This window comes from Arctopsyche grandis, chromosome 3, assembly GCF_051622035.1.
Source record: "Arctopsyche grandis isolate Sample6627 chromosome 3, ASM5162203v2, whole genome shotgun sequence".
In the NCBI taxonomy this organism is placed as follows: Eukaryota; Metazoa; Arthropoda; class Insecta; order Trichoptera; family Hydropsychidae; genus Arctopsyche; species Arctopsyche grandis.
Window position 1 is genome coordinate 33,218,595 of NC_135357.1, and position 13,681 is coordinate 33,232,275.

At 38.8% G+C, this 13,681-nt stretch overlaps 1 protein-coding gene across 1 annotated transcript in view; it reads right to left on the reverse strand.

Annotated features, from left to right (window-relative positions):
- Positions 1 to 13,681, reverse strand: part of shot (dystonin-like protein short stop) — a 288,361-nt gene that overhangs the window by 45,286 nt on the left and 229,394 nt on the right. Inside the window, exon 29 of the mRNA XM_077427723.1 lies at positions 2,584 to 13,384. Coding sequence (XP_077283849.1) covers positions 2,584 to 13,384 — 10,801 coding nt within the window. The remainder of the gene's footprint in view (positions 1 to 2,583; positions 13,385 to 13,681) is intronic.

A 13,681-nucleotide genomic window follows, 5' to 3' on the forward strand; every position in this document is an offset into this window, starting at 1 on the left:
CAGCGAACTGATACAGTTCGCGCAGTCGTAAATCATATATGTACCAGCGGCCACTAAGCGTTCTGCACTCAACATGATACAAATATGAGTCAGCTGCCACCATTGTGTTAATCGCCAAGCGCGCACCGGTGCGCGCTCTTTCGTGTTTAAGACTATGATTCGAAATTTATTTTGGTTTCTTCACAGTGACATCTAAAAATATCCTGTAATACAAATGAAATTGAAAAAAAAAAGTCAATATTTTTCCTTAGTTTGTTCAATATATTCAAGAGGTAGTGTCAAGGGTTGACAGTTGACACTAAACACAAACATAAAGTAATCGAATTGGTGTTTAAAAACGCGTGGCGATTAAGTGGTTTAAAGAAAACAATTTAAATAATACAATTTTTACTATATATGACTTTTTTTTTGAAAAATTTGATACTTAAAAAATTTTTTGATAGCAAAATGAAGGCCATTATGTTTTTATATGATACTTACATTGTACGGAAAAGCAATGCACTTTTCTTGTCAGATAAACAAGTGCTTTACCTCTAATGTATTCAAAAATAATCAAATCACAATATAATTTCAATGCATTTATAGAAAAAAAAAAAAAAAAAAAAAAGTAAAGCTCATTTTGTCAGCCGTCGTAGGTTTTGTGACAAATCTGTAAATAAACAAAGCTCAATTGTAACCATTCAGTGTTTTTACTGACTTTGGTCTGAAAGCAGTGATTCAATGCATGATGAATAAATAAGAAATATGTAAAAATAATTGATAAAATAGTGAAACGATTCGAATAAACAAGATAAAAGTGTCCGATAAAATAATTAAAATAGACAAAAGTTTAACGTGTGCACGTAATATAATAAAAAAAAAGTCAAAATCGCGAATAATCGATTTATTATCGGCATATTCGAGTGTGGGTTGTGTTGTATATAGAGATGGGATCGAAATGGACGTGTATCGGGAAGTGTGTCGAACAAGCATGGTTGGTTATGCGTTTCAAAGGGCCGATGGTGCCGGTCTATCGTGTCTTATTTATGTAATGAACGTCGGCACATATCCAGGCAGGTATATTTTGTCGATATATATTGTATATAGTTTTTATAATTTGTATATCGAGGTAGGCTAGCATTGCAGGCTTTCTGTGTAGCTGTAAATGAAAAAATTCGAATTGATTTCGTTACGTCTGCCAATGCTACATTTGTTAACAGTTACAAAAGAACAGTCTAGAGTTATACTGATTCCCTGAAGCGTACTCCATTATCTTCTTGTTCGTATTAATTAGTATTATTCAAGTACAAATATGAAATTGAAGTGCCTATTTTAGTTCCAAATCAAATGTTAATACGACTTCGGAAAACCAGGCACACTATCAAGACGTGAATGGTTAACTTTCATCTGTGAATTTGTGTTCCCGATTTCACAATTAGCTTTGAGAAACTGTACGGCCGTAGTTTGTTTGAAATTCGACAAATAAACGTATAAAAATGCTCTCAAAAATCAAATATAATATATAATCATTACAAAATAAGACTTGAAGATGAGAGATGAAAGATGAATTTATGAATTTAATACAACGTCAACTACAGGAATCTTAAAAAAGTTTCTACAGAACATTCATTTAATTATTAAAAATATATATAGATATGTATAAAGAAACACAAACTACGGTGAAATCTATCGAATAAAAATGAATGAGCTATAAATAATCAGTTTCTAAGGCGTCATTATGAATAGTAAGATAAATTAATATATTATTACATTATATTAAACACAAAATCAGGACTCGGTCAAAGTGTTAAATGTTTGTCATCGACTTGTATATGACATACGGGCATATTTCTGCGAAAAGGATTCAACCCACAGCTTATTATAATCATTCTGAAGGTACAATGATTCCATGTGACGTCACTACATTGATGAGGGGCTCGAATTAAACTACGACATGACTTTGGTAAGTTTAGATTGAATTTTACTTAAACGTAGTGCCTGATTCTCTTGGCAAAATTATGTCCGCATGCACATTTGTATTACGAGTATAATAGAAATACATACATAGATGTGAATTTATATTCACATTGTATTATTTATGTATTTAGAACACTTTCACCGATAGTAATTTGTTGTATGTGTAATAATTTAGAACAATGAAATACATATTTGATTGAATTAAAAAACGTGAACGTCCAATGTTGTATATAGTATTAAAAAATAAGTAAGTATAGCGTTCATGCAAGTTTCGTTTCGTTTAATTCAAAAAAGTCAAGCCAAAAATAATTTGCCAGTATATATGTATATAACTCAAGTTTTGCAATGTTTTGAATGTAGTGAAAGAGAAGCATTATAAGCGATAAATTAAACCTAATTTATCCATTAACCACAAGACAACAAAAAAAAATCCCTATCAATCATTTCATTCAAATTAAAACGAAGTTCAATTGTTTTCAATAACATTTTTTTCTTTCAAAAACAATGGAACGTCGCATGTCATATGGAAAGTTCAAACTCTTGAAATGTCAAAAAAAAGAAAAATGCAAACTTAAAACATTGTAAAAAAGATGCAATAAAATTGAATAAAAAATAAAATGAACTCACCCATGTCTCTGCAGCCAATATATACCCCTTAGCCTGTGCCTTAACGAGATCCAATGATACATCTTTCGTCGGATCCAATATGAGCCGCCCCGCAGCAGGGTCTATCAACTTCAAAGATATAGCTTGAAGCAACGGCACAATTTGTCCATTAGTTGGATCCTTTATAACAGTACTCGAAGGATCGATTATTCCCTGATCGATAGCATCAGTCACAGTCAATCTCTTCCTATCGATAACACTTGTGGTAATGAAAGGATCGCTGAATCCTCCGGTAGTCGGATTGTATATTCCAAACTCTAAGCACTCGTTCAGAGTGAAACCTCTCTTCGGAGTGATCAACAATCCAGTCTCCAGAGCGACCGACAATGGATTTAACTTCGACGTTTCAGTATCCAAAATATTGCCCTTATCGGCATCCATCAGCCCTTTGCGGAACGCTTCCGGCAATTTGACCAGTTTCTTTTTGAGATTATCTTTGATGAGCGCCGTGTCCGAATCTATATGGCCGAGTACGGCTGCGTCTTTCACAGTCAGAGCCTCGTTGGATCGAGGATCTGTAAACCTGGCTGTTTGCACGTCTAGCAATTTAATTTCAATGGCATGTTCGAACGTAAGAGGTTCGCTCAGATAAATGATCAAACCATTTTCAAATACGAAACAAACCGATTTAGATCTACCTGATTGCGGATCGAAAGCTGTCTTTACATTAACATCGATGGCTCCTTCGCTTATAGCCAACTTCAACAGTCTAAATTTACCCGTGTTAGGATCTTTAACGACGGCAGTCTCCGGATCTATGTATTCAAAACGCATCGCTTCATCTAAAGTGAATTCGCGCATCAACGGTTCCTTATCTTTAGTGTAATCTACGGACGACTTTCTAAGACGCGAAGATGTTAATGGTTTGATAACAGTCACCAAGTGTCCCTTATCGAGTGCGACGCCTATATTATAAGTCTTTTTAAGTTTGGTATCTAATATCTTGCCTTTAGTCACGTCAATATCACCATTTTCGATAGCAGCTAATAGAGACTTCAACTTATTAGTATTCGGATCTTTAAGAGCTGTCGTATCGGGATCTATGAAATTATTAGCAATGGCTGCATTCAAGTCTAAGAAGTCACCGGTGGAAGGATCGACGAATTTACCCGTGTCCGGTCTGAACAGGCAGTTATTAACCGCTTCCTCTACAGATAGTCCTTTACGATTTGTGACGATCAAGCCGCGCAACTTAGCCTCTACAAGATTGATAGAATTACCATTGGGCAGATTGTAATAACTCGAGTTCTCATCGATGAGCTTCCATTTGATGGCTTCGGGTAGTTTGACGTATTTACTCTGTTGGATGCTTTTAATGAGGGACGTTTCCGGACTGATCAACTCTTCTTGGACGGCTTCTTTGAGCGTCAGAAGTTTTTCAGAGACGGGGTGTTTGAATTTAGATTGCTCCACGTCGTACAGACCCATAGCTAAAGCGTCATATAATGGGAAATTAGCACCTTCGATGTCTACGATTAGACCTAACTCCATAGCCTTACTAAGTGGGATTGAAACATCGGAATTGGGCTCGTTGAACTCACCACTACGTCTGTCTATAACGCCTGAACGGCAGGTTTCAGCTAATGTGAGGGGTTTTTCAGACTTTTTATCGAAATAGCACAAGTATTTGGGATCTACGATGAATCGGCGTATCGCTTCGTGTAATGTTATCTTGCGTCCGGAGACAGGGTCAGAGAATTTACCTGACTTTTCGTCATAAAGACCTTGATGGATTGCGCGTTGTAAAGATATAGGAGCTTTACTGTCGACCAATAAACCGATTTGGAACGCTTCTTTGATTGTAAGCTCTGAATTGTCTCTATTGATATCTTTCACTTTACCCGTCTTGCTATCTACGACACCGATTTCTAGCGACTCCGGAAGAGATATTTTCTTCCAGCTTCCAGATCTGATATCTTTAATATGCACCGAATCGGGATCTATCAAATTCAATTTGATAGCTTCTGCTAGAGTGTACTTCTTTCCGGATTTAGGATCCATAAACAAGCCTGAATTTTCATCGTAGATACGTTTGGAAACCGCTTCACTCAAAGACATTGGTTTACGGACCTCAATTAATACCCCACGTTCGAAAGCTTCTTGGAAATCGATTCTTTCCCTATCTCCAATGATTATAGTACCTGTTCTGGAATCTACAAGACCCCTATCGACGGCGAATTCAAACGGCATTACCCTGCCGTCGATATTTACAATCGTAGATTGCGGATCTAACATACCTTTCCTCAAAGCCCTATCAGTCGCTATCTTTTCTTTGCTATCAGGATGAATGAATTTACCTGACTTGGGATCGTAAAAACCTTTAAACACAGCTTCAGGCAGACTGAACTTGCGTTTAGCGGGTATAATGAGTCCTCTTTCGGACGCATCGACGAATGTAATCTCGTCACCTTTAAGAGGATCTTTAGCTTTACCTAATTTCGAATCTATAATACCGGCTTTGATAGCATCGTTCAATGTAATAATTTCACCGGTCTTTGAATTCTTAACTGTCATAACGTCTGGATCAATTTCGCCCTTTTTGATAGCATCATCTAAAGTTTTAGTTTTTGTATCAATAGTTAAAAGACCTGAATCGGAATCGTAACAACCTTGGACGAGTCCTTCTTGAAGCGACCATGGTTTTCTATCACTCAAAAGATATCCCTTTTCATTCGCAACATCCAAAGTCATGTACGGATTCGTAATTACACCGAGTTCACTGTTGACCAGACCCGATTTGAGAGCATCCTGAACCGACACGAGTTTATCGTGATCGTCGTCTTTGATTTTAACTGAATCTATTTCAAACACCTTTTTAGATATAGCATCAGCTAATGTTAATTCTTGACCTGAAACCGGATCCAAAATCTTTCCTGACTTTTGAGAATAGTATCCTTTATCGATCAAATCAACTAATGACCAAGTTAGTGGTTTTGTAGTGACGAAACCCTTCTTAAGAGCGACGTCCAAAGTGATTAAACTACCTTCTTTAGTATCGCGAAGCTTTCCGGTATCAGAATTGACTAGTTTAGTGGTCAAAGCGTCTTCTAAATTGACAAAAGCGTTAGCCCTAGTATCTTTGACTTCGGAAATAGTCGGATGTACGATTCCTCTCTCGATAGCTTCGTTGATGGTTACCTTTTGGCACGTAGACAAATCTGTAACTTTACCCGTAGCCGGATCGTACAAGTTCATTCGGATGACACTTTCAATCGAAACGGCTCTTCGCGAGCTCACAATCAAAATACCACGCAAGAAAGCCACGGTGAATTCAATCTCCTGCCTAGTTTCAAAATCGATAATGATTCCACGGTGGATATCTACATAACCGAACTCGATAGCATCGGCTAAAGTTATAATTTCATTATTACGAGGATCCCTCATAGATATAGAAGATGGATCTATTAAATTCAGCCGTATAGCTTCTGCGAGAGTATAAACTTCACCCGTATTGGGGTCTTTGAATTCACCGGTCTCCATATTGAAAAGTCCTGAAACTAATGCGTTTTCAAACGTCAACGGTTCGTATACTTCAGAAGTAGGTTGATTTTCAACGATCCAACCGCGTCTGATGCAATCGAAGAAAGGAACGCGCTTTCCTGACTTTGGATCAACCATATGTCCTGTATGTTTATCGAGTAATGGGATTGCTAAAGCATCTTCGAGAGGAACGTACCGTTCTATCTTTGAATTCAAATCCCTAACGTACAAATTCTGTGGTTCGATGATCATCGATATGCCTTCCAAGAACGAAATCTTAAGGCCGGTGTCCGGGTCAATGAATATTTGCTTTTCAGGGTCATATATACCGTATTTGACTAATCTTTCAACGGTGAACAATTCCTCGAGGGATTCCGGAGATTTGGATTTGTCCGATACTATCGATACACAATTTTTAGATATGATATCGACTACATCTAACGGGCTGATTTCTTCCTGGTCTAAAGCATCTTGGACGGTTAAATTGGACTCCTGCCCGTTGATTAAGATTCGGCAAACTTTTGGTTCTACCTTTCTTTGTGCAATTGCATCTCCTAGTGGCAATCTTTCAAAAACAACGTTTGCATTTTGAGTGTCGGGTACGACTGACATCTGCTTTATTTCTTCGACGATTGGAGCTGAACCAGTGATGGTTTTAACAGTTGTAATATTGATTTCCGTCACTGTTGTTTGTTCTGAATCATCGGGACCTAAAATAGACTGTTTGGTGATTGAAGTCGGAACAATAATTTCTTCTTGAATGTTGATCGCTTCCGATACTGGTCTTTCGCTTTTGATTTTTTCCTTGTCAGGAGATATCGATTTCTCTGGCGAAAGCTCTGGTTTCTTTAGATCTTTCTTAGTCTTGAGCGGAACTACAGGTGCAACTTTATCTTTATCGGGAGTTACACTCTTTTCCTTCTTAGGATCGGACACTTTCACAGTTTTTGTTGAGGTAACGATCGTTTCTGGTTTTCCCTTCTGAGGAGCAGTATCCTTATCAGACTTGGTTGTCAAGGATTTGACACCTTTAGCGATAGCCATGCCAGCTAAAACTGGAGAAGCCACAACGGCTAACAATCCCATTTTAGCTGCATTCTTTATATCGAAAGATTTGCCTGATTTCTTATCTTTCACCTTTCCAGTCTTTGGATCGATCAAACCCTTCTTCATGGCTTCTTTTAAAGTGACTTGCTTTCCAGATTGAACATCAAATATTACCGACTCTGGATCAATTATTTTCAGTTCAAGCGCTTCTTTAAACGTGTACAGCTTCTTGGGATTTCTAGGATCCCTGAATTTATCAGTTTTTGCGTCATAAATCAGCTCATAAGCTTCAATTATAGTCATGAATTCCGTTTTTACGGTAACGATTTCACTTCTTTCAACTTCAGGCGAAAGTGCTTTCACTGATGTATCAAGAATGCCTGTAGTCACAGCGTCAGATATCGTCATAACTTTACCTGTATCTGGATTTTTGTATGTACCGGATTCCATATCGATTAATCCTTGCTCTACAGCCTTCTCGAAATTAACTTTGACATTCGTAGTGGTGAAATGTTCTTTATCTTCTTTCTCGTCTTGAATTATTCCTTGAATACGAGCCTGCTCAATTGAGATAATTTCACCAGTGCTTACGTTTTGCACTTCGTTAGAGTTTAACAGGATATAGCCTGATAAAATTTCGATTGTTTTAGTCGTTATTGTATGATGGGACGTTACAGTTTCGGTAACTGAAGTGATAGCTCCAGAAGTTTCATGAGTCATGTACTCCGTAAGTGGTTTAACCAAAAGGAAACCTTTCTCTATCGCCTCAGATACAGGCATCGTTTCATTTGTTTCGGGGTTCGTGAAGGTACCATTCTTGGAATCGATCAGTTTGTTGTCCAAAGCTTCTTTGATTTCGATAGCATTTGGCTTTGGAAGGAACGGCACAGCCATGATGAAATTATCATCGATGGCTTTTTCGATTGGGGTTTTGACACCTGTAATGGGATGTACTATGTTTTTGCTTTCAGAATCAACAAGTCCTCTGTTTATCGCAACCGGCAATGTCATACCAGCTGGTGGGATGACTTCAACGGAAGAGGTGCCTAAAGGTTCCTTATCGAATACATTGACACCGACAGCCGAAATCAGATCTAAATTACCACCCCTAGTGTTGATCAAAGATTTTTCACCATCAACATTACCATCGGCTATAGCTTGCTTCAGAGTAGTTTTTTCACCAGACGGATCAGTCAACTTCGATAACGGATCTACAATATCGCAAATAATAGCTTCACCTAACGAAAGGTGATCGCCTGTTTCTGGGTGAATGATTTTACAAGTTTCAGGTTCAATCAAGCCCTGTTCAGCTAATTTTGGCACGGATAAGCTTTGAGCCATCGGTATCAAAAGTTGACTGGAGCCGTCGGGATCCAAAATTCCTCTTTCAATAGCTTCGTTGATATTCAACACGTCACCTCTTTGAGGATCGACGATGTGACCTTTAGTGCCATCGACGATTTTGTTGGCGACAGCTTCAGAAATTGTCAATTGTTCTCCGGTTGGAGATACGAAGTTTTCTTTTTTGCCTAATATTTCTGCCGTCTCATCATCGATCATTCCCTTTTCTACGGCATCTTTAGGTGACACTACCTTCTTCCTCATCTTTTGTAGCGTAACCGGTTTAGCGATTCTTTCAGGACTTATATCATACGATCGAGCACTTCCAATCGTAACTCTGTACTTCGGCTCGATAGTCACTCTACTACGTGTCAATTCAGCTTCTGTCAGAATCTTTGTCTTGTCTGTTGGAGACGTTTTATTAGAATCAATAGACTGTGCAAGTTGTTTAGCATATTCTGGAGTGATAAGACCTTTCTCGACGGCTTGCTGAGCAGTGAGCTCTTTTCCAGTCTGAGGATCTTTAACTATAATAGTGTGTAATACATTTTCTGTGACAGTTTTAACTACACTCTCCGGTCTGACTTGTTCAGTTATGATTACTCGTTGAGGAATCACACCAGATGCTTCCCTTTCGATGAATTCTTGGGAGGAAATGAACGATTTAGATACTGGTTTTGAAATAGCGAAGCCTTTTTCAGGCACTTCGGTTGAAACAGTTTCTGAAGAATTTAATTCTTTCAGTTTTTCTGGTGTTATTAAACCTTTGTTCAATGCCTCTTCAGGTGTCAATTGCTTACCAGTTCTAGGATCGGTGATGAAAATTTGAGACTTTTTGACAACGGTGACTTGAGTAGTTCTGGGAGTTTCGCCTAGCAAAAATACTTCTAACTGCTCAGGTGTGATTAGTCCTTTATCCAACGCTTCTTGAGCGCTTAGTTGTTTTCCAGTTTCGGGATCGGTTATGACGATGTTAGATGAGGTTTGAGATGTTCTGGTGACAGTTTGTTCAGGCGATGTAAATTCATTGTATTGTTCTTGTGTTATTAAACCTTTCTCAAATGCTTTCTTCACGCTCAATTGTTTACCAGTACTAGGATCGGTAATAATTATGTTCATTTCTGGTTTGGAGTGTTTTACAACAGTGACATGAGATTTATTTGAATCTGTGGAAGCTAAAAGCTCATTGTATTGTTCGGGAGTTATTAAAGCTCGATCTAAAGCTTCCTGAATTGGAATCTGTTTTCCTGTTTTGGGATCTGTAATGAAAATGTTAACTGTCGTTGGGGAATATTTCCTATCAACAGTAATCTGTGAAGAAATATTGGGGTCGTTGGACGAAATCAACTTATTTAGTTGTTCAGTCGTAATTAAGCCTTTTTCAAGAGCTTCTTCCGGAGTGATTTGCCGACCTGTTCCCGGCTCGGTGATTGTAAATACAGCTGTCGGTTCTGTTTCCTCTACGATCATGTTAGAACTTTCAGAAGTCATCAGTTTATCTAATTCTTCCGGAGTGATTAATCCACTCTCTAGTGCTTCATTTACACTTAATTTTCTACCGGTGCCTGGTTCAGAAATAACATAATTAGATATAGTTCTTTGCGACCTGGTAATAGTATGAGTTGTGTGAGTGCTTTCACTCGAAATGAATGTATTTAATTGATCCGGAGTAATCAATCCTTCTTTCACGGCTTGTTCGCCGGAGATTTGCCGTCCCGTTTCCGGGTCCGTGATGATGATATTAGTGCGAGACGAAGATTGATTAATTGGAACGTGGCTCACCATCACTGAAGTGACATTTTCATCGACTTCCATCGGTGATCCGACAGCTTTCGTTGGATCTGTTTGGAATGTACGCTTGATAATCTGAATGGTTTTTGCACCGGCCAGGACAGGAGCAGCGACTATAGAAAGTACGCCAATTTTAGCCGCCTCTGCCAAAGAGAATCTCTTGCCCTTTCTATCGACATATTCACCAGTTTTTTCGTCAAGAATTCCCCGCTTAATTGCTTCTTTAGCGGTGACATCGTCTCCGGTAGCCGGATCTTTCACCTTGATCACACAAGGATCTACTATGCCTCTTTTTATGGCTGTCATAACGTTTTCTGACTTTCCAGTATTCATATCGATCACTGTAGCAGTTGACGGGTCATATATTGCATTGTTTGAGATTTGGACGGGTTCCATTACGGACACATCGGTATGCTTAATTTCAGTTAACATCGGGGAATCTTCTCCGGTTACAGTGGAGATTTCTAAAACGTCTGGTTTGCCCTCTTTCTGAGTGATTTGTAAAAGATGGTGGGCCGGAGAGGTCTCATCAGGCCTTTCTTCTAATATAACCAAATGTTTTTGAATAGCTTCCTTCATCGGAATGTACTTGTTACCTAATTTATACTCACCAGACGAATTCAAAATGCCTTTTTCTAAACTTCTTACTAAAGTTATTTTACGTTCTGTTTTCGGATCTATGACCAAAGCCGACTTCGGGTTTATAATTTGAATTTCGATGCATTCTTTAAAACTAACAATCCTATCCGTACTCGGTATGACGAAAACACCATTAATCGGATCGAAGAATTGACGATCTATAGCCTCACCTAAATACCAACCGTCTTGCGGCAACGAAAACACCTGCTTCTCCAACATCCTTTCAGACGTTATAAAATCAGTAGTCACAACCTTATCAGTGATAGTTTTAGTCGAAGTATGAGTTGTGGTGAACATTTCATCAACCGGATCTATCCTTTCACCCTTTATGTACTGTTTGGTGACTTGAGAATGCATCATCTTATCAACTGGTGACCTAATCATTCCTTCCGTGGAAGAAGAAGGCTTATCAACCAAACCCTTACTAGCAGGCGAATCTTTAACGAATGACTTTTTAGTGATTTTAAGTTCTACATATTGACCCGGACCTGTATCTTTCTTAACAACGCGAATAGGACTATTGATGATATCAGCACTGGACGTATCAAAACCAATAAGACCCTCATTAATTGCTTGCTGTATCGGAATTATTGTACCGGAAGTAGGATCTGTGAACATTTGAGTCGTCTCGTCGATAAGACCCCGACGAATTGCTTCGTTGAATGTCATGAAGACTTCAGGATTGGTTGCTATGTTTGTATTTGTATAGGTAACGTAACGTTTGACCGTTTTAGTTACAGTCTGAGTAGTGAGAGTGATATTTAGTATTGAATTCAACAACACAGCACCCTCTGGGGTAATCAAATTGACTTCTACGGCTTTGTCTAACGGCAACGGCCGTTGTGTTTCCGGATCTAGTAAATATCCTGTATGAGGATTCAAAATACCTTTGAAGACGGCCTCCATTACTGTAAGTTCTACTGAATTTTCGAAGATGCCGACTTTACGATTCAGCATTTCGTACACTTCTGAACGGACCGCACCTAATTTAGCACCTTCGTCTAAGCTGACGACTTGGGTCGGTTTCGCACTTACTACAATAACGCCACCGTTCTGGCTTGAAATGAGACCGCTGTTTAGTGCCCTGTTAAATGACATGAATTCGCTTGTGACCGGATCTTTGAAACCGTCTATGTCAAATATCGACTTTTGGGATACGGATGTGATGAGACCTCGGTCCACCGCTTCCGGTATCGTGCAAATTTCGCTCGTTAAGTTGTCGCGGAATCTAGTCGTCTCTGGGATTATAATCCGAGAGCCCAAAGCTTCTGAAAGTGTGAGCAACTCACCCGTTGAAGTGTTTGTGATTGATTTGGTGGTGTCGCTGTCTAAAACACCGCAAGCTATAGCTTCTAATATGTTAAATTTAGATTTTCTCAAAGGTGATGCTATCAAACCATTATTGTCCATTAAAGTATTGTCGACGACATCTTTTAAAGTCATCGGTTTACAAATGAAGTTTCTCTTTTTAGCGTCGCTGAATTTAATCTTTTCTTTAGTTATCGGATGAAGGTATCTACCGAATTTAGGGTTGACTATGCCCTTTTCTATTGCGCTTGATAGTGTGATTTTAGTATCTGACAATGGGTCAACTATTTCGCGTATTTCCGGATCTATCAATTTATTCTTAATGGCCATATCTAATTGGAATTTGTCTCCGGAGTTTCGATCCACGATCCAACCGGACTCTTCGTCAACTAAACCTTGAGCAATCGCATCCGATAGGGAAACAGCGCTCGATTTTATTTTGATAATCTCATTATAGATCAAATAACCGCGTTCGTACGCTTCCGATACGGTTATGTATGTACCATCTGGTAGTCGGAATAAACCTTTTTGCAAGTCTACTTGTCCGACATTCATTGCCTCGGCAATGCTCATCCCTTGCCCGGGAGTCTGTCGTGGTTCTGAAATTACCTTAATCCTCTTTTCAGCCGGATCTGAAAAGCCTTGCTCGGCGTCGTACAACTCTCTCTGTATAGCTTCGAGCAACGACACTTCTTTTCCATCTTCGGTCGTGCCACACGGGCCTATAAGTCTCTCGGCAAGCTTTGGATCGATCAATCCGTCTCTTGCAGCTTGCTCTATAGAAATTCCTTTTCTCTTGTCGACGCTCGTAACGATTCTTCCCGTTCGTACGTCTAAAATTCTCATGCTTATCGCTTGTCCGACAGTTAGTATTTCTCTAGTCTCGGGATGGACGATGCCTCTAGACTCGATTATATTGGGACCATCATACATTCTGTGGACGCGCTTCAAGTTTTTGAGATCGGCTGTGCCGTTCGGTTCTTTCTCATACTTGCTACCGGGTATTATAGTAGTCGACTTGAAAATATTCTGAGAATTTAGTTTGCCATTGGTGACGGTAGATTCGTACGGGGATTTGGACGTAATCGTTACAGTCGTTCGAGATGGATTTATACCATCTGTCTCCACTTGTTCCGTTGTCGTACGAGTAATATACCTGAGAATGAAAAATAATATTATATAAGCATTGTATAATTAAAAATCGAAACTATAAATATGATTCATCGGCAATTATGCATAATTTGTTGGTTCGGAAGTAAAAGTTAACTCATCATATTATTCATTTAAGTTGGATCTGCAAACGAATCTAATAGAATAGACTTATTGTGAGCATATGATGCTTTGGGGTTTGGGTCTATCTCTTTCATCATAATGTAACCCTGGCACATGGTAAAGATCTTTCAAATCTTTAAGTTTGACCTATGCTAGCGACGATTCGACGAATCGATTTTAA